Genomic DNA, 27,977 nt, shown 5'->3' with positions numbered 1-27,977 from the left:
GTATGTCATAGATGTCTGTATATATGGGTGTACGAAGAGAGCGGATAGTGACTTAATTAAATATGCTGTTTCTAAAGTAATATTGGTCAAGTTGAGGGCAAAATGTATATTCTTGTGTGTGGAAAGTAGAAAATGTTTGAATTTTCTCAAGAAAACTTTATAGCTTGTAGCATAACTGCTAAAATTAATTAGTTCGAATATTTACTATGTTGTTTACGTTTTTATGTAGGTCGTTAATTAAAGATTTGTGGCAAATTTTCTAAAAGCTTAAGTCGATTTTTAGTTATGTTTGGCATTTTGAGTTCTAGGAACGCTATTTCCTTCTCAATTTGAATTCGCAGATTCTGAGGCATCGTTTAAAATGAAACACATAGTAGAATTTTTCAAAAGTTGGCCAGTCTAACACAAATTATTCAAATTAACTAAAGTCGACTTAAGCTCTTTTAACATTTTGCCGCAGTTATATATGTATATATATGTGTGTTTATTAATGTTTGAGTAGTAAACATAATGTTGCCATATTTTTTTTATTCAATTTCATAACATTTTGCTGCTCTGTTTTTAATGGTTTAATAAATTTTTTATTTCAACATTTTCATATTGATAACATTTCATTATATTTTAATATAAGAATATGTATTTTTAAATTTAATTACAATAGATAATAATAAGGATTATTTTTTTATAATTTCACGTTATATACATTGTAAATATATATATTTATTATTACACATTGGACAATCTGAATTTTTATATAATTATACATATGAAATAAATAGTTACATTCTTATTGTTTAAAAATATTTTTTATTGCATTTGTTCAAATGGTTTTTGGTAAAATATAATATTATATTTTAAATTTTTGAAAAATCTATTTTCAATTTTCATTATTGTTTTCTGTTCATTGTTATCGCTTGTAGTTCTGTTAATAGGTACAATTTTTATTGAATTGGGGGAAACTTAGAGAAATCATAGAATTTTGTGTAATTTTTTGCAGTGAAAATAAAAGTATGCTGGTTTTAAAGACTTTAAGAAGCTGAAAAAATATAAATACGATACACTTTAGAGTTCATGATTTGGAAATCTAAATAAACAAAGAATTTTTGCGTGAACCTTTATTACATACAGAATTGCTGCTTTGGTGTCTTCAGCACTTTTGTTCGAGATACATGATCATGATAAATTTTGTAATCTGATCAGTTTAATTCGCTATGAAGTTTCGGCCGTCAGATTTGATTCCATAAATATATTATGTCTTGAATAAGTGGATCGATGTTTTGAAACAACTCAAATTAATTAACTGATACACCTGCCGCCTGTTCTAATACAATCGTTGGATCATTGCTATCTGCTGAGGGTTCTAATACCAAATATTTTGGAAAATATTCGAAAAGGCGCTGTTCCAAGGTTCTAAGCATTTAAGATATTACTAAGGATTTTTAGCTGAACCAAACTTTTAAACGTTTTTTTTATTGAAAAGGAAAATATTTCCTTTCTTGGCAAAGAAACACGCCTACAAGAACTCATCACAAATTTGAAATCCTCTGAAAGTAAAGTAAAAATTATAATTTTGTCTATATTAAAAATCATGAGCATACCTATTATAATATGAGGGAAGGATTATAATTAATCGTTCTTAAGAAGGTCAATAGCACCGCGTGTGCATTTAAGGGTTAACATAATGTCACAACATATGAATAGCATAACATCAAACTAATGATTCTGTTTTAATGGAGTTCTTCTAAATTAATACATAAATAACGGGAGTAAATATATGTATATGCAGTTTTTTCTAAATAATTATTTTATTAACATTTTAGGCAGTTTAAAATCATTTCTAATAATATGTATGTATTTCAGCAGTGATAGAAAATTGTTTGACTAATTTTACTTATAATGTGCTAAAATGAAATTTTATATATTATTAGATCAAGCAACACACGTCATTAGAGACATTTATTATATAAAAAAATTGTTTTATTTGCGCTAAGTGAGTTTCAAAAATTTTAACTGAAATAGAATCGTAACAAATTAAGGAAAATATTTTCGTTTATAATTTCATATTTTTAATATATTATATGCATTTGTAACACTAATTATATTATTTGTATATATTTTTTTTTGCAAATCGAAATTATTATCGTTACTTATATATTTTTATATTTAGAATTTCATTAACTACATTGACGAAAATTCAGCGAATAACTTCAAAATCGGTAGTATTTTTTTGTAGGATGTTTGAACAATGTTTTATTCATTAATTTAATTATTTTACATACACATGATTTTTGTTGCAGTTGGCAACACTGAAATTATTATTATTTTGTTTATTAATGTACAGACATGGAGATGTTGTTATTTTAAAATATTGTACATCAGCAAATTCAGTTTGGAATATACTATACATTATTATTGTTTGAATGTGTGTTTGTGTGTATGTATATTTCAACTACATTATTTATTGCATTCTTCAGCTACTTATATTTGCTCCTTTGAGGGGGTCAACCCACTGGAAATCTTTACTTCACTTTACTTTGGTTTCATAAATCTTTGCCTAGTCTTAAAAAAATTCAAAATATTGTTGAACATTTCATAAATGTTTTTGTTTTGTTCTCTACATGTATTTTGGTGTTCTTATGTCAAATTCATTAAACAGCTTAATTTCTTTAATCATTAAAATTAAGTATTTTATGTATTGTATGCATTTATGTATGTGTGTATATCATATTTGTGTTCTTGGTTTTTGGCATTTGTTTTTAGCATATTCATCAGCAGTGTTTGTCTTTTTCTGGTTGTTCCATCTCGTTACACAGCGAATTTAGCCAGTTTATTGCACCCACGCAGCAGGCGCCCACAGTGGTTCATTCTCCAGGCGTTGCACTACACTCATCAGCTGCTCGAAAGCCGTTAGTAGCTCGTCGTTCACGATGACTTCATCGAAAAAGTGGCCATACAGAAAATCTATGCGCTCGGCTGATTTAAGCATGTCGTTGAATTCGTCGTCCTAAATGGAGAAAAGGTTAAGAATTTAGTTAAAAATATTTGCTTTTCACTTTGTTCATGCTGAAAGCTCATCACTTTTGTTGCTGTCTTAACTGTTTCAATGGGTGCGGAACTACGCTAAGCTTTAGCGAAAGCTTTTTTTTGAGTATTTGTATGGAAAGTGGTTGCCAACTAATATTATTTTAACTTTCAATAATAGTGCTGACGAATCACCTAAGGTTAACAAACTAATTTGTATCGTTATCAATTACTTAAAATTAGTAATCATTACTCAGTATTAATATAAAAGTGATATGGTGGGGTAATCTATACTAGATTTCAAGTATTTCGAAAGGTAATCCGCTTTTTAAGTTAATCCAATATATTTGTTATTGGTATTTAATATCGATTAATAGTTTTAATTGTCTCAGAATACAAACTGATGTTAAACTGTCAAAACGGGATGATCTATAAAAATATTTGCTAAATCGATTTATTTTATAAGATAATTCAGTGTTTTATATCGCTGAAATATAGAAATTGTTTGAACTTTAAGCTCAGTACCATACGGTTAGAAAAGTTGGAAGTAATTCTCCTGTCATTCAACAGCAAAGGAATTCCTGATCGGAACATAACCCTATGAACCTTTTTCGGAGAGTGCTCGTAAAAAAGGTAAAATTCGTTAGTGTTTTAAAGTAAGTTGCCCGATAAAGGCTAATGTTTGTCAACTTAAAATGTTTAATAAAATTTTATCACAGAAATAATATCTGAGAGCGAGAATTCACGAATTTTTCTTACTAACTGACATCGAATAGATCAACCTCTCGGAACCTAACTGTAATTCATTTCAATATGTAATATCGAACATTTTTAAAAGTCTCGTCATTCTCCCACTTTTATCCATTAAACTCACCGTAAAAGCACGAGCATTGCTCTCATCGAAAGTAGACTTGGCTCTGGACTCCGTGCGTGACTTCTTCAAAATATCGAATTCTGGTGGTTTTATATGGATTATAAACGGTTTAGTTTGTACCGTGCGAAGCGCTTTAATCGCTTGATAGTGTGGACTCAGCACGCAAACACAACCGGCATTCACAATGGACTTGACGCTCTCGCCGGAAGTGCCATATAGATGACCCTTATATTCGCCATGTTCAATAAATTTGCCAGCAGCGATATCGGCTTCCATTTTGTCGCGTGCCACAAATATGTATTCGCGTCCGGCGACTTCACCGGTGCGTATTGGACGTGTGGTGTCTGTGAGGAAGACGGATGTCATGAATTATTAGAGTAAACATCAATCCGTATAGGTGTGTATGTACTTACATGGCACTGGACTGCGGAACTTTTCGGGATCGCGCGCTACCAAGCGACGCCTCAGCTCATTGCGTCCCACGCCTGGTGCGCCAATCAACACAACTGGACGGTAAACGCCCGGACGTGGATATAATTTGGCAACCTCTTCGTAGGTGGCGATCATTTCACGATCAAAGTCGTCGTTTTCTGTCAAATCGTACATAATTTTTTTAGTTTTTGGCTGACGACATGAGGAGGTGCTACTGCTGGAATGCAATATGGGTGTGCCGGGCGGGGTGGTGCATATGGAAGCGCAAGAGCCCTCTGATGACGTTATTTGAAGTTGATGCGTTAGTTTGTGGTTAATTTTTTATTTTTTTTTGATTTTTGGTCGAAAGCAATTTGGAGGTCAAATCGTTTGTGGATGATGATGATGCAGACGTTGATGATGGAAATGGCGGCACATACACAAACACACACAAAGTCATGCAAAGTGAATATTATACAATTGAAATTGAAATTTACGAAACATTTAGATTAGTAAAAAGTGATTATTGTTTTAGCATAAATTAGTAGGAGTGTATATATAAATATGTACAATTGTAGCTTTCGCAAATCCAACTCACTCTTTGAATCGGCATCGCTCGTCTCCATTTGCGAACGTTCGTGTATGATGCGCCGCTCTTGCAGCGCACGACTGGGTATCAGCCCAGCGCGGGCAGTGCGTTCCGACTCCTTGCGTGCCTGCCACCAATAGGCATCGTCCTACCGAGAGCGAAAGATCAATTTTTCATACTCAAAATGTAAATATTGTATATTTAACTGTACCTGCGACACTATATGCAAAATATCGCCGCGTTGAAATGCCAGCCCTGCCTCTTTGCATGGAATATAGGGATCCGTTTCGGGATTGTAGTCGAAGTGCGCGCGTACACGCACTTTGGACTCACGCTGACCGCCTTTGCCATCCGATGGCACCAACTTGAAGGTGATTGTGCCCTCAGAGTTTTGCTGAAAAAAAAACAAATAATTTCAAATACATATCTTTACAGTTATTGCTACTCACAACTCACCAAAATACTTAGCACATCTCCGGGCGTTTTGCCCTCCACATTTATGCCGTTCACCTCGATCACCTCATCGCCCACATGTATCAGTCCGGAGCGATCGGCGGCGCCACCGTGCATAATGCGCGCTATAATTATCTTTCCCGTCTCCTCGTCCGTTTTTATTGTTGCACCCTAAAATTCAATTGTATGCTAAGTAAATATGCACGAAAAGATCACGTGGGATTTGACAACATTTTCAAAAATATTTGCAACACGAAATCTAGCAATTCACCTGGGTGTAAACAAATTAAGTAAGTTTGTGTAAATTTGCAAAATACCTAACGCACACAAATTACGACATCGAGAGATGTAAATGTACTCGTGTTTTTGTAATAAATTTTTGTTTTTTCAGATAGTGGATGTGGGTGGGTTTATACACATGGTCGCGGGTGTAATTGTAAATGGCATTCTTATTGGTTTATGGGGCAATAATAATAAGTGTAAATACTTAAGTGATAAAGTAAATATTACAGTTAAATATGAGTAGTTCAAAGCCAAGATGTCGATGAGATGCAGCACATGCAGTCTTAATAACGCAATGAGACGAGAACTTCTTCGGTATCACCAGCTGTACTATCAGGTATATTTTGTATTTCGCAGTTATCTAACCTAAAAATGATGATTTCTCAAAAAAACTCTATAATAGACGGATTTTTCGAAACATAAAAGTTGCTTCTTCGGAGCAGATTCACCATATAAAAAACTTGCACCATGTTAAAAAGTTTTAAATAAATTTTGGACGATAGCCATCGAAGGATAATTGTCATCGTATACTATATTTCACATGGCGATTTCCTTCCCTAAAACAAAATTCGAAGAAACGATTTTTCTACAAGTCGTGGACAAGGACTTTCGAAACAAAGCTATGGGTCCGATTTTGCTTTTGAGAGTAGTCGCCTACGAGAATATACTGTATGAAAGTGAAGCTTATACTCGAATCACAATCGTCCATTAGGAATATGTTAGTTACAGTTGACTTCATTTTAAATGGAACGTAATCAATATCCTCTCGACCTTAAGTGACTAAATAAAAAAGCGGAAAGAGTAGACTATATAAAAATAAAGATTTTAAGGACGGATTTTTCGCGGCATGATGACATTGGTTATTTTAAAATTCATGTTCCAAAGTTCTTCTAGTCTTTCCTTAATTTTATAAGGTTATGGCTCTAGTTATGTTGACCTTCGTCACAGGTTACCAGTCGACCTGTTGTATTGCAAGCAACATGTTATTTAACGATAATATCTATTATACCCAAACCATAGTTTATCGGTCTCATTCGTTGGTCAATTTCTAATCGTTTACCCAAAGGACCTCATTCTGAAAATTCGTCAGAAATTAAAAAAAATAATCATGGAAATGTTGGGTAGCGATCAATCGACGTCTCTGAGGAAGTGTTTTTATTTTGCCGGCTCATATTTTTTTTATTTTTCCAAATTTTTATTTAATTGTTGTTCTGATTTATAATACCTATCTCCATAGTTCGGTATAAATGTATGAATGTCTTCGAAGGTGATGCTTATACTACGACTTGTATGTACATATGTATGTATGTATTGAATGTTGATGTAAATAGTATAGTATATAATACAGCAAAAGGTAGCAGGAACAGACATCGATATACATAAACGAGTATATAAACGAGTATGTGTATGCAGGAGTTGTAAATTACATATAGTACACATTAGTTTTGTTTTAAAGACGATTACTTACAACAATCGGTTCCGCACTTTGTGCTCCTGACTGTGGTTTGAAGTGAGAGAGAATGTGTGTGAAATACACGAAGTACAAATTTGGATAAAAATTCACATATTTCTTTTGCATTTTTAACAATACACAAATATTGTAAACAAAAAATAGTATATGTATATTTAAACTTTTTAATGAGATTTTCAACATTAGCAATAAAGTACTTAGAGTGAGCATCTACTTATTGGAAAAGTTGTTAGCGAATACACATAGATTTGTACAAGTAAAGGCGAAGATGACAAGTGTTTGGAATTTTTACAAGTGTATTGATTAGGCACATGTATAGGGGGGTATATGACTGAAGGAATTGTTTTGTTGTTCTTTCAAAGTTGTTTTGTAGAATAGTCTTAAGCGAGCGCTATAGAATTTGTATGTGTGTTGTGAAGTGGAAACGGTGCAGGGTTGCGGAGGGTTGTATTATATTAAAAATATTACATCAAATTAAGTAAACGGAAAATAAGACATAGTATGTATTATACAAAAATTAAGCTTGACATCGCTCGTCTAAAAATAGTCGAAATCGTACTATAACTTTTCAAGGAGCCAGATAGCGAACATGGGGACATCAGTGCTTGATTGAGCGAGGCACTGAGGAATGAGTTTTAACATCTTCAAAATGTTATATAAAACATATGCATTTCAAAGATATTAAAATTTGTCAAATCAATGAATTTACATTATGTTTTGTTTTGTATTTGTAGAAATAACTTTTTATAGGGCGGGGCTCCTATTTTAACCTACAAATGCCCTACCCTTCTCTGTCCTTTGGTACAAAAACTTATCAACATGTTGAGAGTATAAAAAGGAAGAGAGCTTCATACCAAAATATATAACATTTGAGTCATTAACCTTTAAAAAAAAATTTGTTCGAAAGAAAACTGTTAATTAAGTACTCGTATAAGGAACATCTCCCATTTTGTAAGATCAAACAACTATAGGATAGAAATATATTTTTAAAGGATTTTTTGGGACTTCGCCGTACTTTGAAAATCGTACCAGAGAACGTTAAATATAGAGAAGGTCCAATTGCGGACCAGCGTGTGAATTGTCAAAATCTAACAAAACACGATGAGCGTGTTTCACCTCAGCCAGCTTGGAAGGAGAAATTTTAACAGCGTCACGTTAACATTGCTGAGCATTAAATGAAAAATATGCTCAGAGATTTACATTTCTATTATATCGGGATGTTAGCCCGTTTGCTTATATATTGATACATTTATATGCAATCATATGTGCTAATATGATATTTATTTATGACTGCATGCAAAATTTATTCAATTCAAATAAATTATGCGATTTCAGAGGCATATTTGTCGGCATGTTTAAACGGACCTACATATGAATGTAATGTTTTAAAATAATATACCTACTTTCATAAAAAATGTTTTTATTTTTATATTAAATGCATTTCTTACAATACTAAAATTAACTACATATTTCATTATATGAGACTTGTATATACATACATACATGTGTATACCTAGATATATACAAAAGCGCTTACGTACATACATACATATGTAGATGCATATGTATGGACATCTTCCAAAATTCGTATTGTCTCGTTATCACTTATCAGTGAAGGTTATATGCACACATTGTTACATATGCATATACATAAATATGTTTGTATGTCATTGACGAACAAGTAATGCATACACAAACTTACATTCGCATATGCGTACACGTAAGTTTGTCACCATTACAAAAAATCAAAAGTATTTTCTACAAAAACAACAAGCGCCTCAAACGCATAAGCAGCATCACAAGTCAATATGGCAGCCAATCAACGAAGCCAAATTTTGTAGTACATACAACAAAACCATTTTCATTCATGAACGCAAGCGCACATTCACTTGGCAAAGTTGCTTCATTCATAAAAGCAACGCCATACACACCTCCCTGCGCATGCATGTCTACAAACGGCTTTTCGCGACGATGACAAAAATCATAAATTGAAGATTTTTCTAATGTTCCCTCCAGAAGGAAAATTTACAACATCGCAAAAACCTAGGTACAAAAATGGCAACATAGCCTTTTAAAATATTTTTCAGCAAAAATTCTGATTTGAGGCTCGCAAAAATTTATGTCGATATGTTTGCATGCTCATACATATTCATACATATTTACGACAAGCCGATTTTCTACCAACAACGCAATGTTGCGTCGTTTTGACGTCGCGCAGGCGGCCATCAAACCTTCGACACATCGAGCTTTACAGAGGCGTTTCAAGTGATCCCTCCCTGATTATAAATGCGCTAATTATGTATTGTATAGTATTGACGTACAATTAGCAAATACAAATAATTAAATGTATTTAAATATTCTACCAATGTATTATGCCATATTTCAATGTACTACGACTGATTTCTGTAAGAATCAAGACATAAAAATTCAAACGATAACATGAGTTGGGGACCTGGACCCCTTCCCTTCGAACGTGCGACACTGCTTTGACTTGAGAACAAAAAATCACAATTTGCGGCCATTCGTTGTCTGTGGCAACGAAGATTTTACAACAAACCATGAGGCTCATATTTACGCACATATGCATGTAAACAAATTTACAAACATTATGCGTATGGTTCTTTCGATTTTGTTTACATGCACACATAATTACAAATTATGCGCCAACTTTTATTCTTTTGGTATATTATCGAAACTTTTAATAACCAAAGAAAATAAATATTCATATGTATGCAGTATATAATTATATTATATTTTAACATATGTATATAAAATAATTATTTCATTATATACTTCAAAGCATTTTATGGAATAAATCATAAAGTTTTGCATATATACGTATGTATTTTGATATTAAATGTAAATGAAATTATATAGCGAATCGTTTGCGCACTGTATATAAGCGAATCTGTAAGCGTACAGTTATTAACATTGAAATTAACACAATTTTTCTCATTTAACACTGAAACCGTTCAATTCTGCTATTTTCGAGTGCGCTGATGTTAAACCTGTGGTGAAACACGCTAATAATTTTCTGTGGTGAAACACGCTCATCTTGGCGAGTACCCCTGCGAAAAGAGGACCACTTTGACAATCGGCACACCATGAACCTTCTCTATATTTAACGTTCTCTGATCGTACTCGTTTCTCAATGACAGATAAGACCAACAAGTGAGGCTCTTAGATTTCATTTGTGGAACGTATTAATAAGAACTCAGTCTATAACATTTATTCTCGAACTTTGTTCGTACTAGTCCAATATTAAAATTATATTTCTGTACTGTTTTGAGAATTTTAGACACTTCTAAAACTACTTGTAAACTCTCTCCACTAACATTAACCAAACAAATATATGTAATTTGTTTGGAGGCGTTGTATCGTTCCAAATGAACCCAATAATTTATGCATTGAAAATAAATAAAGTACTCCTTAACCAGTATAAATAGCAATAACAATAACAAAAGCGATGAACAAATAAAGCAGAGAGAAGTTGCACGGTATCCTAAACTAAATGCGTGTGGATAGACACAAGAGTTGAATGAGGTTATGCATTTATTGTTGAGTATCGTGTGGGAGTTGAGCGAAGATGCCGCAGGCCATTCATTGGCTGCATAAACGATGTTAAAAATGTTGATGATGGTGATCTTGGTAAACGAATGTATTGATGAAGAAACTATGTTAATTTCGTTTATTGTTTGAAGCTTTAGTTGCTTTCGATGCAGTGATGTGAAATGATTTAACAGTGAATTTTATTTTATTTTTAATAAAATTTCTGCAAAAAAATCAACTTGCTACTACAGACATCATAGTGGCTTACTTACCAACGGCTCGTTGCTCTTCACCAGCTGCACGATTTTAATTGTTTCCTCATCCTCGTCCATTTCGATGGGTACTTCCGGCAGATGCGGATAGAAGTCCTTCTGCGCAATGGCATCGTGTGCATATAAAAGGCTCTGCAAATAAACAAAAACATACAAACATACAAACATACATACGTGATAAAATCCATACTGCGCTGCATGGCGCGATACTCACTTGTAAATGCGGTTCTTGCAACAAATGAAAGGCCTCTTTGCATTCCTCGTTCAGGTGGCAACGCTGTGACAGCTGCTCCAGCACTTCGTACAGTATCTAGAGCGAGCGCATTTCGTAAATTTTAATATATGTGTACATATGTGTTTGTTATCGGGCGACAATATTACCTGTCCGGAAGTGGAGAGCACTGGCGCCAGTCGATCGTCTCGACCCACTTTGGCCACTTTCGTGTGCACATTGACAAGCGCATTCAGCTCCTTTGATTCGAGGAGGGCTTTAAGGAAGTCGATTTCCTGGTCATTGGAGAGATTTTCCGCCTCCTTCAGTGATGTTATGAGTTTCGATAGTGCTTCATTCGGTTTTAAGAAAGAGAAGAATAAAGCGATTATAAATTGGAACGACCGTAGAGGTAGAACGGAAGGAAAAAGTGAAGAAAAGTTAACTGAATTTTCAGTGAAGTAAATGAATTTGTGTGAGATACTTATGAGAAAGATTACAAATTTTTCAGCGTACGAACTTATTGGAAATGTCAATGGAAGAGCGGAAATGAGAATTACTGGGATGAAAGTATGGGATGTGTATTTGTACTTACCGGGATCCCAATTTGTATCTGTAGCCATAACTTCAGCTGTCATCCTCTTAGTTCAGCAAATGATTTTTTCTGACATGCACTGAAAGATAAAGAAAATAAGTTGTTTTTCATGAATCAAAAGTTTATAAGTTCTGTTATAACTATAAAATATAAGTCTAAACTGAACCCCTGAACCTGAAAGTCTACTGTCCAATACAAGTTTCAAGCCACTAATAATATTAAGATGTTAATTTCGAGCAGTTCTAATGGTAAATAATGTATTCACCAGTTTGAATATCAAGTATATAAAATCGGTGATATAATTTTGTAATTATGTTATCCTTCTTTTCAAACTTTCTAATTTGTTATTGAGGCGATAGAATCCAGTATTGATGGATTCATTGTTCACATAACATATAATATATTTTTCAAATAATTATAGGCAAATTACCACCCCACTTCAATTTATCACGTCAAAGGCCAATATTAAATTGTCTATGGTCGCTATAAAGAGGATACAAAAATTTTTTCGTTTATTTAAATAGATTTATTAACCATTTCGGGAGAAATTATTATGTACTATTCATATCAGACTGTTGCAGATATTGTTAAGTTGTTTGGCTTGGTAACGAGCGTTCCAGGGAAGGACCCGTTGGTTTACATGATATTTTAGAGACTACCATGAGTCTTCTCGGTGAAAAGTTCTTGGACGTCGGAAGGGCTCAAAAATTCGGTATAGTAGAGCCCTATGAACGTTTTGTCTTTCTCTAAGTAGGGGATTTGCCTGGGATAATTTTTTTTATCGAGGGTTCATCGAGTTGACACTTACTGTTTCTCCTGTTGTGCGACACCTATTAAACCAATTTATCTTATCGAATGAATATAGTCACCGTATACAATCCAAAAATGTTATGCGACACGTCCGCTTCTATACTTAGTCCGATTTCGTTATATCTTTTTCGATAGTGGAGTTATCGGATTCCTCGTTTAATCCAGCTTTCCTATATATCCTCTTAAATACTTTCAAAGAAAAATGCTGGTTCTGTCTCCCAGGAGGGATCGTTTGTGAACCTACAACCATCTTAGTTCTTCTCGAGCCTTCAACGCATTTTAATCTTAGTTGTATGGTATTTTATCTATCATCCTATAGTATAACACTGTACAACGTGTTGTGGGAATTCTATTTGTTAAGAAGGTATTAACAAATACCAAACAATGCCGTGAATTGAAAATTGCATATATTTTATATACGCATATACGTACTTTTCAATCCAAACTATAAATATCCATGACCTCATCGATATTAATCTATATTTATAATTAATAGCTTCCGTGTCCTTGCGGTTTCGGTATGACACCCCAACCGACATAAGTTCTCCCAATTTCCAGATATGTATCTGCCAACCTCTTTCGCATCGATTGGCAATAAAAAAATGTAGCTCCACAGTTCAAAAATCCAATATAAAGTTCGTGGAAATAATTGCCAATTGTTTACAAAATATTGATCCAGTTAAACACAATAATTAAAAGCCACAAACTGTTGTAGGATGAATCAACTTAACGAACTACTATATATTTCATTACCGCATTCCCACCACACTGAATCAATGTTAATTGTGGACAGAAAGAGTGAGTATGTGGGTGGGTGTATAGAGTGTTCTGTTGAGTAATTCGACGCTCTGGCGCCTAAAATCACAGCACGGAAAATCATGCAAAGCGCCACAATTCGGCAATGGCAAATCACAAACATAGTTCTGTATACATAAGTGTTTAAATACATACAGTGGATGGTAAAACTAGAACACACAATTTACAATACTTTTTAAATTTCAAATAAATGAATATTTGATATATCGGGTGCTTATAATATAAATTATATCTATTTTAAAGACTGTTTCCCGAAATCTTTCAACGATGTTTTCGATCTTTCTCTACAAATTCTGACTCATTCTCTGGTTAATATTATGAAGCTGATTTAGGCATCCCCATACCATTTCGAGAAGATTTCTTACAGCCATGGATTGGTAAAAAAATTTCGATTCGCTTTTCTTCAAAGTTTGGCGAATCGAAGACTGATAGACGGAAATAGTGTTTAGTTTTATTCGTATAAATAATGGAGGATCAATAAAATGAATAAAATGGTTTTAAGTCTGCCGCTGACTTCAATTGCTTCTAAAATAAAATTAAAGAAATAAAATTCGAACTTCCTGATCCACTTTGTACTTCCCTTCTGGCGGATACTGTTTATAGTATATCCACATATTTGAGTGTTAGCGTCGAAAAGTGGCAATCAGCGAATGAAATGAAATGTGAATTCTCGATTACCTTGCTATGTATATATAAAATTCTGACTGTGTTTGAATCGTGGAGAAAAAGAAATCAATGATTGAACCTATTGATTAGAGTTTGTCGTGTTCGCGATGAATAGCACGTGCCTTTTTAAAGGAAACTATAAAGCTTAAGAACACGGAAGTCAGTGCACAAGGTGAACATTTTATTATTAATCAGTTATGTTGAGTTTATATATAGAAAATTGTATGGCTTGCGAAGGCCGAGAATCTTGGATGTATGAATAAAACTGGAATGGTAGTGGGCTTGACATCTCAAATCAGAACTTGGTGTTCAATTGCAGAGGAGAGCACAGGTTAACGGAGTATAAGTTAATTTTTCCCTTTGAATTATTTTATATCGATCAGAAAGTAATACTTAATAGATCTTAAGTATAACACTAATAAACGAAAAGTATGCTCAATATGAAAAAAAGACAAATTATTTTCCTGGCTGTCTCTCCAGTAAGTCGGAACTAGTCAGGATTTGGCATACGAAATATGCATATGCTGACATAATTCCAAGCATATAAATATATATGTACATAGTACATGCCTGGTACTAATGTTGAAATACCCAAATTTACATGGACATCCAGTTGAAGCAGCAAATGCATGGACCTACGTATATTACTATATATTTGTATGCATAAAAACAAAATGCATGAGTAGTTTTTGGAGTGCATCCAAACAAAAGCCATTGGACTAAATGCGCACGAACTCATAACTCAAAATACATACAAACATATTTGCATAATTTGTAAAAGTACGAGCGCAAGTAACAGCTAAACAATAGTACAACTCTGCACAATGCCCAAAAAGCACAAAAACATACAAACATATGTACATATTTATGTAAAGAAAGAATTAATGCCGCTGAGCAGTTAAATTCAGGTTCTCGAAAAATGTAAAATTTTGTAAGGAAGTGCTAAATACGGACGAAATGTGAGTATGCTACATATATGAAAAGCCGCTGCTTTTGCAAAAGAACGCTCCAACTCAATATCGATAATATCGATTTAATATTTATATTGCATCCTTTAATAGCTGGTGAAAATATCTCTTACCCAAAAGGTTATCTCACATTTTCTTAAGATGAAGTTAGCTATGGTTTATCAAGTTTTCGAAATTCGAGTTCTCAAGCTCCTATTTATTCTACTATTTCTATAATATTGTTATAATATTCATGTATTTTTCAGTTATAGCCTAGATAATATACAAAAATACGTTATTATTAGAACATCCATTTTAGAAAAAATTAGCTATTTCATTGCATGCGTATGTTTTGGTTTACATTTAATTGAAAAACGGCTGTCAGTATTGCATATTTTCATTCACAATAGGTTAAAGCGGCCATATTTAGCAATGTTGCGAACGAAAATACCACGAACTTCCACTAATTCTCTAAAGTTCTGAGCATTAAATGGGAGTTAGCAAACGGAGTTATCTGAGATAACTCTCGAATTAACCCCGATTAAAGTAGTTAATCCGAATTAACGCCGTCGTCTGTCAGGGGCATTAGCTTTTAATGTCTTAGGTGGTCTTTAAAAAAAAAAATAAATATGTGGATCAGTTATAAAGCGGAATTACCCGATTTAATTTCGTTTTGGTACTGAATTAACTTGTGATTTAGATATCTGAGATAGTATTGAGGAACATTATTTTAAGATCGGTATGTAAGCCCAGCTCCATTCATCCAAAGTTACCATGTTTCTTCACTAATTCTGTATAAAAAATGAATAGAGAGGAAGGACCTGATTATTTGTATTTCAACTCTATAATTATCAGCATTACTTCGAAGTAGTATCATTTGGAGGTGTGATTTCTTTACTATAATTGTCCTCGGATGAAAATAAAAACGTTTCAACAAGGAACCAACCAACATCCGAAAGGTAGCTCGGGCGAGCTCCTACGACAAAGCAGAAACTAACCGAGAGGATCTACGAGCGCCGACAAACAAAAGCAGAAAAGCTGAAAAATATGCAAAATTGCACTGACTGCTAGTTGGTATTGTTTTAACAGTGCAGTAGTCATAACTATGTATTTGGTTTAATTGTAGTTGTTGTTGTGCTTTTTGTTTGCTTGCAACACGGCGTGCTATTGTTTCTACAAAACGACAAGTGCAAGGATTCATCACTAGTACTAAGTATGAACGAGCTGAACAGCCGTTATGAGCGCACGAATGAGTTATTCAAGAGGTTCACTGTTATACCGTGCATATTGCAGAAGCTTTTGCTTCGTTTCGCAAGCGGTGGGCAAGTGGGTGTGCGGGGGCACGTGGGTTGTACACGTAGGTGTGACGGTGAAATTGTATTATGCTTATGCTGTGTAATTTGAAAAGAAAACACAAAAGTGTTGCGCTCTTTGTGGGGTTATGTGGAGGTTATGGTCGGCAGAGTGTTAACAGTTTTTATATAGCGAGTCGCAACGGCAAAATGGCCTTTCGTATTCAATGGTTTTTAGGTCAATTTCAGGAATTTAAATGCCATTTTGTATGAGGTGTCACGTTTGGGTAAATTGAATTATTAGAACAGTTGGATGAATGAATTTTGGGCTGGCTATTGTGTTTCAAATGCTTGCTCTTAAATAAAAATTAGTAGAGTAGGAGCTAGGTTGCTGCAGTGGTCCCACCTGGTCGTCAGGTCTCCTAAATCACTATTAAAATTGAAGTAAGTTTATATATCCTAAACTATTCTTTGGACTTCAATTTATGGAGAGTATAGCATGTCTAACAACAATAAATACAATACTTTTACATTAAAGTGAATCTTTCATCAGCAACATCCTTCACTATAGACAGATATACATAATCACTTTGTGGAAGGTCCGGATTATAGAGTGGATGCGTAATACACTCCCTGACAAGCTCGCGGAGCTTCCGTTGAGTCACTATCTATGTATGTGGCCTGCCGTTGACCTAATGAACTATAACTTCTCTTCTATTGTCCAAAGCTGGCCACTTCCAGACATCCCTTTCAAAAGGGACTTCCCTTTCCCTTTAATTGCTGACAGTACTGGTCCGAACTATGAGTTTGACCGTAGACTAGCATCTCGTAGTTAATGATTCTCTGTCAATCCCAATAAACACCTAATGATAGTTTCCTAACAAATAGAAGTTGTTTGGGCTCCGTCGATCGATCGAATTTGCGTCAATTCAGCAGCTTTTCACAGATGGAAATTCGTTTCGTCAGCTTCTTTCATTAGCTTTTGTGACAGCATCGTACTTATTTTTGTATCCAGCCTTATTTAAATGGTTCCATATGGTTTATTGTGCAATGTTTATCTCCTTGAAAATCGAAACATTGCTTTCAAGACTGACTCAACGATTTCCATTATTTAATTAACATTTTTGATAATTGGCCTTCGAGAGAACGGTGATATCGAAAATACCGGAACGGAATCGATGAAACCAAAATTAGGCTTAATTGGCAGTTATAGTATCAGGACTATCGGTCCATCCATACAGAAGTGTAAGTTATAATTTCAGTAAACGTACTTCCGATATGCCTACATTTTAAAAGCCACAATTTTTTGCCTTTTAGTAGATAGATCTATAATAAATGTATTTGAAACAGATAGTGCTCATAACAAGTGAAATTGTGATATGTTGTCTACAAAGTCTGGTTCAATGTCAAAAATAGATGAAATCATTTGACAACTTTCTGTAACCCCTTGTAAAAGGTGTTTTTAGACACGTGATTTTCAAGAAGATGCCTGCACACTACAGATGAGACGAAACTACGAGTTTTCGAGTGGAAAATTTTGCGCAAGATTTATGGTCCTCAGAACATTGGCAACGGCGAATACCGCAGACGATATACGACGTCATTGACATAGTTCAGCGAACAAAAAGACAGCGGCTACGCTGGTTAGGTCATGTTGTCCGAATGGACGAAAATACTCCAGCTCTGAAAGTGTTCGATGCAGTACCCGCCGGAGGAAGCCGAGGAAGGGGAAGGCCTCCACTCCGTTGGAGGGACCAGGTGGAGAGCGACCTGGTTTCACTTGGAATCTCCAACTGGCGCCGAACTGCGAAGGAAAGAGACGAGTGGCGCGCTCTCATCGATTCGGCTATAACCGGCTAAACGGTAGAACGCTGAGATCTGAGATATTAATTAAGTGGTATTAAAATGATTTTCATCGGCTTATAATTTCATCGAGTAAAAAAATGATGAATACTAGTTATAAAGTTCTTTATGAACAGTAGGGTTTATATATGCACGCAGTATATGTATGAACATACATATAAAGATCGGCATCACTTCCTACCTACTTTTAACTCTTCCATTTCACTCTTGTCATTTATTTGTTTTTCCCGATTGAAATGAATCATAAAATAGCACCATAACATAAAGAGCAAAGAAATAGAGTTTTATTTTGCCACTTCAGATATCAAATGCATGCCGTTACTTTCGAAAATATGTACGAGTATTTCACTTTGAAACTCCTTTGGAGCACTTGATTTCCTATGAAATATAATATCGCCGAATAAACAGCAAACACTCAAACGTGTGAGTGCCACAGCCAATAACCGACGAAGGGAAAGAAAATAAATTCATAAATTCTTGTACACTTTACTCTTTTAATGTAAACAAAAGTGCAAAATAATGTGGAAGCGCACCAAAGCAGCGATGTGCTGCCATAAATGGTTGTACGATTGTATGTCGGTTGGTAGGTAGGTGCACACGTTCATACGAGCAACCACAAATGAATAAATGCACAGCTCACAAATGTGGATACGCGCAGATAAAATGAAAACTTGCTTTTTGCTCCACTTTGTTGTTGGTGTTATTGCTGTTGTTTGTGTGCATTTAATGTCACACAAAGTCGCTGCTCTCATATTTCACATCCGCGCTTATTGCCCCACTGAACGCCCTTTTAATAACGCACTTGTATTTACTATCATACAAAGTTGCAAAACTGCTACCAGACAGCCCCCGGCAGCAATCGTTCTACACGACTACAGCCATGTGTATATACATATATAGCATACATATGTATGCATGTGTGTGTATGCGGCCGTGCTGTGTTTTGCAAATTACGCGATTCCAGTGAATTTGGCCAATGTAGCATGAATGAAAATGTGTGAGCGCCAAAAAGGTATTAAATTTCTTAACTGTGATTAAAAGCCTTACAGCTACTGTAAACAACAACAACAACAACAACACTTCATTTGAAGTGTATGCAGACCGTGAAATATGCAAATTGCACGGGGGTTTAAAAGAACTTTTAAAAAGACAAAACTGCTGTACATTAGGGTGAGTTTATTTTGCGAGAAAAAGATATATTTGAAGAACTATGCAAATAGAGAGCAATATTTTTATATTTTATGCACTGAAAGTTACAACGCGAAGCCTGTTTGTATGCCTCTACAATAGTGATGGCGATATGGCGATTTTTATATCACTGTGATTTTATATTGCTATTGCGATCGCAACTAAAAAAAGCTTTTATGAGAATTAGTAATTCACATTTATTTTTTAAAATTCATCACATTTTCATATTTATTAATTTTAACAATATCCAACATTTACCTGCTTTTATAATCACAATTAACTAATTTATAAATTTTGGGCATAGAAATGACATTGGGTACATTGAACTGCTTTCGTAATCACCTTTCCCAAAATTATCGAAATCGCAACTAAAATTGCTACTGTGATCCACCTGAAGTCACTGGACTGCATAGATACTGTAATCGAATCAGAATCACTAAAATGCTGTGATAGAACAAAAGCACTATCATACACTACGCAACCCCTATATAGTCGCCTGAATGCAGTAAAACGCAGTTGGGGAAGCTTCCGACTTGGCAGAACACCGTTTTCTGAACAGCCATAGGTAGCCTCTTGATGTCTCCGCTGAAGCACCTCCACAATGAGGTCCGTATGCTACCTGTGAAGGAGCATAACGAAATGCTCTCCAGACAGCTTTTGTAGAAATCATCCCTGCAGACGCCATTAACAGAGGAGCCATTAACACCTTCAACACCTCCCTCCCCGTGAATGGCGTACTTGGCGATAAAACACCACCCATCGCAGGCAAACAGCTCAAGTTGCTTCACGAAACTAGAGTGACCCTCGTACAACTTCGTTCTGGATACTGTAGCAGGTTAAAGTACTTCTTATCCAGACTAGACCCTGACGTACTCAACATATGTCCTGCATGCAAAGAGTCCTCGCTAACCACCTCTTTGCATGCACCCTAAATTCCACTCATCTAACACCCCATTCCATCTGGTCCGACCCCATCAAAACAGCTCGTTTTCTGGGCCTCCCATTAGATGACTTCGATGACAATTAATCTAGGCTTGCCAGTTCAAGCAGATTTGGGGTAAATGATACAACAACAACAACAACAACAACAATAGCACTGATTTTTATAGCTACTGTAATCGAACTCAAATTATTGAACTGCTATTTACGAAAATTGATCGCACTGTTAGTGAAAAAATCACCGGTAATGAAATATTGCTCATCAATACTCAATACTCTTAACGGCGTAGCATATTTCTCTCCAGTGTTTTACGTCAGATTTCCAGTTTTACAATATATGCCAACGTGTCAGATCAGTTGTCTCCCTCAGCAAGTCTCCCTACTTTCCTCTGAAAAAGTTTACGGGAGTTTATAACTATGAATCCAAATTTTTGTCCATTCGCCGTCAACGTTGAGCATGTTTTAGAGAAAGGACAGTATGTGCAATGAGCAATTTAAAAGGTTCTTCATTAACAGAAATTAATAATCTGGACTTAAACCATCAGTTGAGGTAATCATATCAAAAATCGTCCCGGATTTAAACCCTTTACACTTAAAGTCAATGTCGGGTTAGCCATTCGTGTGATAAGACCAGAAACAGTAATCAAAATTATCACGACCTCAGTCAAGGTATCACGTAATAATGTTCTGGAAATATCTAAAATATTAACTTAGTCACACAAAATTTATTAGATACAGAAATTATTGTTTAATATCGTTTATTTGTTGCTGCCTAAAGCTCAAGGTCAATAGAGGTCTATAAATCTAGAAAAGCCGATAAAACAGCGCTAATTGTGTACGCATTAAGCAAATAAATGTGGAGCTATCGGCACCATCTTGTCGAAAGAAAATTATTAAATAACAAGCCAACAACAAACTCGCGTACGAGTGACGCCAGGCGGGTTCGGCTATACGAAATCGCCCACTCAAAGCTTGCGTGCAGATATTTTACGTGCATTGTATTTGCCACACCCGCTGCTGCCGCATGCAACGTGTGTTTTGTTGTTATTTATTATTGTTTGTTGTTGTCATTCAGCTGCTGTTAGATGAGGGTGCGTTGATAACTGACATTGAACTCATACAAACACGCACACACTTGTACGTGAGTGCTTCACACACACATATATATATATATATGCATAAGTGAGTTTCATAAAATAGAGCGAAAAGAGATAAAAGCGAATGAAAAAGTAGAAGAAAGCACATTGCCGGAATAAGCTGTTGTGGAAAAGGACGTCTCAAGACCTTGAACTAGTTAAATTAATGTTACTAATGGAATGACGCCACACACTTCTCAACGCATACATACATACATACATACATATGTACTGTTATGCACTTGCAATTTGTATAAGCCCATGTGTAAGTACGCATAGCATGAGTAAATGTCCAAGTTGCTTGCACATCAATTTAATGACGGTGACATATAGTCGACTGCCAATGCATTTAACACTAATATACACACACACACGCATAGAGACATAAGTGTTACCAGTTTTTACATAAGTAAATTTCAAACGACTATGCCACAATATCAAGTGGTTGCCATCAATCTAACAGACACCTCAAGAATTAAGTTGGTGTAAATAGTGCAATACTCGCAGCAGCACATCGTCGCACACGCATACACACCTGAAGTCGTGCTGAAGGTGCGAACGCTGTCTGTAGCTATGCCTCACTTGCATTTCAACTTTGAGTATTTTCGCTTCATCACTATTAAAGCCAAGTAGTAACCGCCTTTGTTGACTCCTAAGCGGCTAAGCTCTTAATTAGTTACAATTTATCGTTTGACTTCAGAATTCGTGAGCGTTTTATATCTAACCTAAATATACTCGTTCGGACTAAACGGTTAGATTATACAAATAAACATACATACAAATCCAAATAAGGAACACATATATTAAACAAGTTATTACAGATAACATGAATTACAGCCCCTCTAGCTGCTTGAGCTTCTGTCTTCTCCTTAAAAAGGTTTAACAATTACTATCTTCGATTCGTCATTTCTATGCCCACTACAGTTGGCATAAATTTTTAATTTTTATATTCTCGACTACAGATTAGCTCATTTTGGTCTTATACGAAACTATTCGAGAACGATACTCTGATCAAAGGGAGATATCACCAACCGTATAAAAAGGCCATGCAAGCTTTTGGGGCTCTAAATAAGGTCTGGAGCTCTTCCATTATTTATTAGGTTGGCAAATATCTCCCTTCCACTTTTTTGCTCTGTATTCAATACTTTATAAAAAGTGTTACAGTGATCGGATATCAAATATGCGCCGATTCGTTCGATAATCCGTTTCCACCTAGACGGCAACTTCATAATACCCCCCTCGTGGAAGCCCCACTCCTTATTTGCAAAGAACTCAGATAGCCACTTTTCACAAACTTCTTTTGAGTTCAACTTTACACCACCAAGGGCGTTCGCCATGGACAGGAACAGGTGGTAATCACTTGGCGCTATGTCCGGGCTATATGGTTGATGCGATAAAATCTCCCATTCGAGCTCCCGTAGCTTCTGACGAGTCATCAACGAAGTGTGTGGTCTGGCGTTGTCCTGGTGGAACACTACACCCTTCGACCACAACCGTTTTCGCTTCATATTGTCGTATATGATCCATTTTTCGTCACCAGTCACCATCCGCTTCAAAAATGGGTCGAGTTCTTTCCGTTTCAGCAGCATATCACATGCGTCAAATCATGCGGCACCCAAACATCAAGCTTTTTTGTGTATCCAGCATTCTGCAGATGGTTTAAAATGGTTTGGTGACTAACTCCCATCTCCTGGGCGATGTCACGAGATGCCACATGCCGGTCTAACTCGATGTTTTCCATGATTTGATCGAACTTCGGTATAACATCCGACATTTTCAATAAATTTTTATAGCGACGATTTCGGCACAAATAATAAGAAGGCTGTCTAATTTGAATCAATTTAATTGTAGGGTAGTCATTCAACGTCACTTCTTTTTGACGTCAGGCGACCATGTAATTCTCGAAACTGAATAGAGTGATTCCAAGTGTGAGATGGCCGCCTTATTGAAACCACTAATAATAAAGAGGTTATTTACGCATTTGCTGGTAAACATAAAAGCAAATATTGGTTTTCAAGGGCACTGCGATGGCCTTTAATAACGGGTGATTTTTTTGAGGTTAGGATTTTCATGCATTAGTATTTGACAGATCACGTGGGATTTCAGACATGGTGTCAAAGAGAAAGATGCTCAGTATGCTTTGACATTTCATCATGAATAGACTTACTAACGAGCAACGCTTGCAAATCATTGAATTTTATTACCAAAATCAGTGTTCGGTTCGAAATTTTTTATCGACAAATTTTGTTCAGCGATGAGGCTCATTTCTGGTTGAATGGCTACGTAAATAAGCAAAATTGCCGCATTTGGGGTGAAGAGCAACCAGAAGCCGTTCAAGAACTGCCCATGCATCCCGAAAAATGCACTGTTTGGTGTGGTTTGTACGCTGGTGGAATCATTGGACCGTATTTTTTCAAAGATGCTGTTGGACGCAACGTTACGGTGAATGGCGATCGCTATCGTTCGATGCTAACAAACTTTTTGTTGCCAAAAATGGAAGAACTGAACTTGGTTGACATGTGGTTTCAACAAGATGGCGCTACATGCCACACAGCTCGCGATTCTATGGCCATTTTGAGGGAAAACTTCGGAGAACAATTCATCTCAAGAAATGGACCCGTAAGTTGGCCACCAAGATCATGCGATTTAACGCCTTTAGACTATTTTTTGTGGGGCTACGTCAAGTCTAAAGTCTACAGAAATAAGCCAGCAACTATTCCAGCTTTGGAAGACAACATTTCCGAAGAAATTCGGGCTATTCCGGCCGAAATGCTCGAAAAAGTTGCCCAAAATTGGACTTTCCGAATGGACCACCTAAGACGCAGCCGCGGTCAACATTTAAATGAAATTATCTTCAAAAAGTAAATGTCATGAACCAATCTAACGTTTCAAATAAAGAACCGATGAGATTTTGCAAATTTTATGCGTTTTTTTTTTTTTAAAGTTATCAAGCTCTTAAAAAATCACCCTTTATATATCACGGATTATCTGCTCGCCATATACAGCAAGTGACGAAAAAATATGTAAACTCTGTAATTTTTAACAATTTTTAAATTGTAAAACTTACAAAATGTGCACCTTTATGGCGATCGATACCCACTCACCCGACTACGGTTAAATAAAATAATAAATATGAAAATTATAAGGTTACTTGCAAACTGTTCACTCGAACAAACTTTTCTTTCCTATATGTAATATGCATACGTACATGCATACATGCATAATATATAATATGTAAATTCTGTTATATCTAAACAATGGTGCGTACAGATTTTTGAATTATTAACAATTGATACTTCACTCATTCCTTTATGGTGGTGTCGCATTGTTTCCTTTTCATTATTCACCATGGAACAATAGGAGTGCACTTGCACTTGCTCGTGTCCCTCCGCCGATGATGACGCGTTAGAACTCAGTGTGAGATTGCATGCGTAAGCAAAGGAATTTCGAAGGAAGCAACGAAGACAGGAAGGCGGAATGCTCCGAAGGATGTACACATGTCAAGAGCGTTTTGTCAATTCCATACTTTGTTTCGAAGAAATTTTAGCATACACACAAGCATATAGTTGTATGAACTATTTATAGTAGGGAGTATTTGTTAAATAGTTGCTTTATTAGAGGGAAATTGATGACAGGTAACTTATTTGTAAATTGTTTTATATTTTTTCTCTAATTTGTTAGTTTTGAAATATAGTTTTATGGTGTAATCAAGAGTAATTTCGCTACATGCATTTGACCTCAACCTCAGTTTGGCGAACGCTGGACAGTGGGGGAGGAAATGAGTTGATGTTTCCACCTCGCCTTATGCCTATTTGGTAGTGTCCGGTGAGTACTCACACTATTGCGGCAAGGTGAACCATTTTAAGTGCACGAAGATGCGCCGATATTTTGCGCTACAGTCCGGCCCAAACCAATTTCCCAACCGAGCAGATTTTAGTTGTTAACCAGCATTTATCAAACTCGCGACAGGTCTAGTGATCCAGTGATAGAGCACAAGAGGATAACGGAACCCAAACTCAATCCCAGCATGGTAAAATATAAAAATGGGTGTCCCTTCTGCCGAGCTCATCTGTTCTAAAAAAACACCGTTGGTGTAAAGCAATGGATTTATAAATTCTATAGTAAAGCTATCCCAACATCTATCATCGAAACCGTGAAAGCATGCATGATGTGCTCCGTTTAGGAAACTTACAAGAGACAGTAATGCCGAGTTTCATCAGAAACACTAAGTTTTACAGAAGAAATACCAAAAGGAAGCTGCACTCAGATTTATTTACAAAATGGAAAATGGGCGTGACATCGCCCACTTATGGGTCAAAAAACATATTTCAGGCACTATTCGACCGATTTCAGTAAAATTCGGTATATAATATTTTCTTCACACCCTGATAACACGGATGAAAAATGGACGAAATCGGTTCACAACAACAACTATTTCCCATACTACTCAATTTTGAATTCCATCTGATTCCTTCACTTTGTAATGTATACATAAAGAACCAATGAAGATAGCGGAATAAAACATTACATAAGGCACTGTGTATGATCTGTGGCAGCACTAGTGAAATAATTATCGAAATCGGATAATAACTTTTCAATGCCCCGGATGTTGAATATGAAGAACACAGTGCCTTAGGGTAATTTTTCACCTAAAATATCGGTAAATCTCTCAGATATCTTAATTTAATTCAGAGGACATTTGTTTCTTCTAATAGTGTGTCTCTGCACCAAAAATGATTAAAATCGGGTCATAACTTCCCCCAGCTCCCATATACCTAATTATAGGTTATTAAAAGATGAGATGGTCTTAACACGTAATAAATCTGTTAATATGTGAAATATCTTAGCCAAATTAAGTGTGCATATAGTCATAGATATAATGTATGTTGGTGGTGAAAATAAGTGAAATCGGTTCAGGAATTACCTCAGCCTATATACTATATATGAGGATTTTCGTTATTCTATTGGACTTTATGCCGAATATATGGGTCAAATTGTGAGTTATCTTAATAAAAATATAACAATCCTTACGTGTTTCTTTTCTTTTGTTTTTAGCGTTCCTCATACATTTTGAATGTTGGGTACCCATAAATGCACTCAATTTAAGTACCTTTGGGATCAGAGATCGGATACCAGCTCTTAGAACCCATAAATAAATACTTCACTCATACCAATATATGTACATAATATGTATTAATGCACATATATTTGAGGAAACCTGAGTAGCTACAGTCAGTTGAGAATACTATGCAGATCTTTCGCCCAGCGCACTAAATCTTCGCGTTAATAAAGGTAAATGATTTAGAGAGATTTACGTACAAAAACGGCCCATAAAGAAGTTGTTGACTTCATTGTCGTGTTGCTTACCTCAGCAGGAGAACTGCAAAAGGGGCCTACTTTGTGCGTCTGCGTTAGTTGACTTCGCCTATTTCCTTCTTTTATTTTTATTTTTTTTTGTATGGCACTACAAATCACACACAAATCATTACACACTAAATTAAAATTTCATGAAACACACACGGGTTGAGATTTATGAAGAAACACGCAGACACTTCTACGAGCGCACTATTTATGCACACGTATGTATGTACTCTATGTACTTGTGGGTCGGTATGTGCGCCCTTTGCCGATTATTGTCTGTGCGCAAGTTTGTTCGCATGTGGCACATAAATCTGCAATTACAAGGTTTCCGTGTGTGTTTGTGAGCCAAACGATTCTATTTTGTTGTTTTTTGTTTTGCGGATCTTAGTTTACAACAACTAAATTTTCATTTCATATATTCAATTTGGGAATTATGTGCCGCCGTATGGTTGCCACTACACCCCTCTGTGCCGAAATTGCACAACCGTCACTTTGGTTTTTTGGCCACCTTGCTTGCTAGTTCGCCTGCTTGCAAGAGCCACCACCACCGAAGGCGAAGACAGACGTGGAATTATGAAATTTGTTGTCTTTGATTTAGCTACACAATGGTGTTATGTATATATGTATGTATGTGAGTATGTGTTTCGTAGTATTCTGTGCACAATTGCAATGCGAATAGTGCGTACGCTATTTATTTACTCTCGTGCGAGTATCTCAATTCACAGCTCACTTCACTTGTTTCGACTGCGACTACGTCGAGCGAAATATTTTTAACAACAAGGAATTTTTTTGGCCTGCTATTTTTAGCTGTAGACGTGTTTTTGCGCGTTGCTCGTCTAAACGGCTGCGAAGAGTGGGGGTCTGCGTATGGCTCAAGAGTAGCAACGACCTCAGCACTACAGAGCACGGAACACACTTTCAACCGCTTTCGAAATTAATTTTATTTAAAAACTTTCTTTATATTTTACTTTGCACAAATTCCCGTTGCCTTGTTGGCAAGCGCACTGTGAAAAAATGCAGGAAAATTCTTTGTATTTTCTTTTCTTGTTTTTTTGTTTCTGGTTTTTGCTTTTTGATTCTGCTTTACGTCCAACACTTTAGCCCACACAACCGTGCCACATTACCCGTCCGTCTCAAACGCGAATCATTTCTGAATTGTATTCTAATTTCCGTGCATCGCGTGGAGAACATGCAGCTGAGCTGGCTGTTGTTGGCTCTGGCGAGCGAGTTG

At 35.8% G+C, this 27,977-nt stretch overlaps 1 protein-coding gene and 1 long non-coding RNA gene across 7 annotated transcripts; one reads left to right on the top strand and one right to left on the bottom strand.

The window, feature by feature from the left end:
- Positions 1–241: 241 nt before the first annotated feature.
- LOC105218707 (MAGUK p55 subfamily member 7) lies at positions 242–27,977 on the bottom strand. 6 transcript variants are annotated; one of them, XM_011194447.3, is made up of 12 exons: positions 26,753–27,977; positions 11,729–11,807; positions 11,304–11,485; positions 11,137–11,232; positions 10,923–11,054; positions 7,099–7,128; positions 5,352–5,519; positions 5,107–5,289; positions 4,905–5,043; positions 4,309–4,602; positions 3,896–4,239; positions 242–3,004 (listed from the first exon to the last, which is right to left on the bottom strand). In XM_011194447.3, the coding sequence occupies exons 2-12, from the start codon at positions 11,769–11,771 to the stop codon at positions 2,828–2,830; spliced, it is 1,788 nt and encodes a 595-aa protein (XP_011192749.2). In that variant the 5' UTR covers positions 11,772–11,807; positions 26,753–27,977; the 3' UTR covers positions 242–2,827. The 6 variants fall into 6 exon arrangements, with proteins under 6 accessions (XP_011192749.2, XP_011192751.2, XP_054089983.1 ...); XM_011194449.3 differs by having other exon boundaries at positions 4,309–4,485; positions 26,753–27,974; XM_054234008.1 differs by lacking the exon at positions 26,753–27,977 and adding an exon at positions 24,687–24,705.
- On the top strand, positions 5,503–7,083 carry LOC128922683 (uncharacterized). Its single transcript, XR_008471862.1, has 3 exons — positions 5,503–5,638; positions 5,740–5,967; positions 6,034–7,083. It is a non-coding gene; the product is annotated as an uncharacterized LOC128922683 (long non-coding RNA).

Source organism: Zeugodacus cucurbitae, chromosome 6 (assembly GCF_028554725.1).
Source record: "Zeugodacus cucurbitae isolate PBARC_wt_2022May chromosome 6, idZeuCucr1.2, whole genome shotgun sequence".
Classification (NCBI taxonomy): domain Eukaryota; kingdom Metazoa; phylum Arthropoda; class Insecta; order Diptera; family Tephritidae; genus Zeugodacus; species Zeugodacus cucurbitae.
Note: the sequence above shows the minus strand (reverse complement) of the source record. Positions and strands in the feature narration are given on the sequence as shown.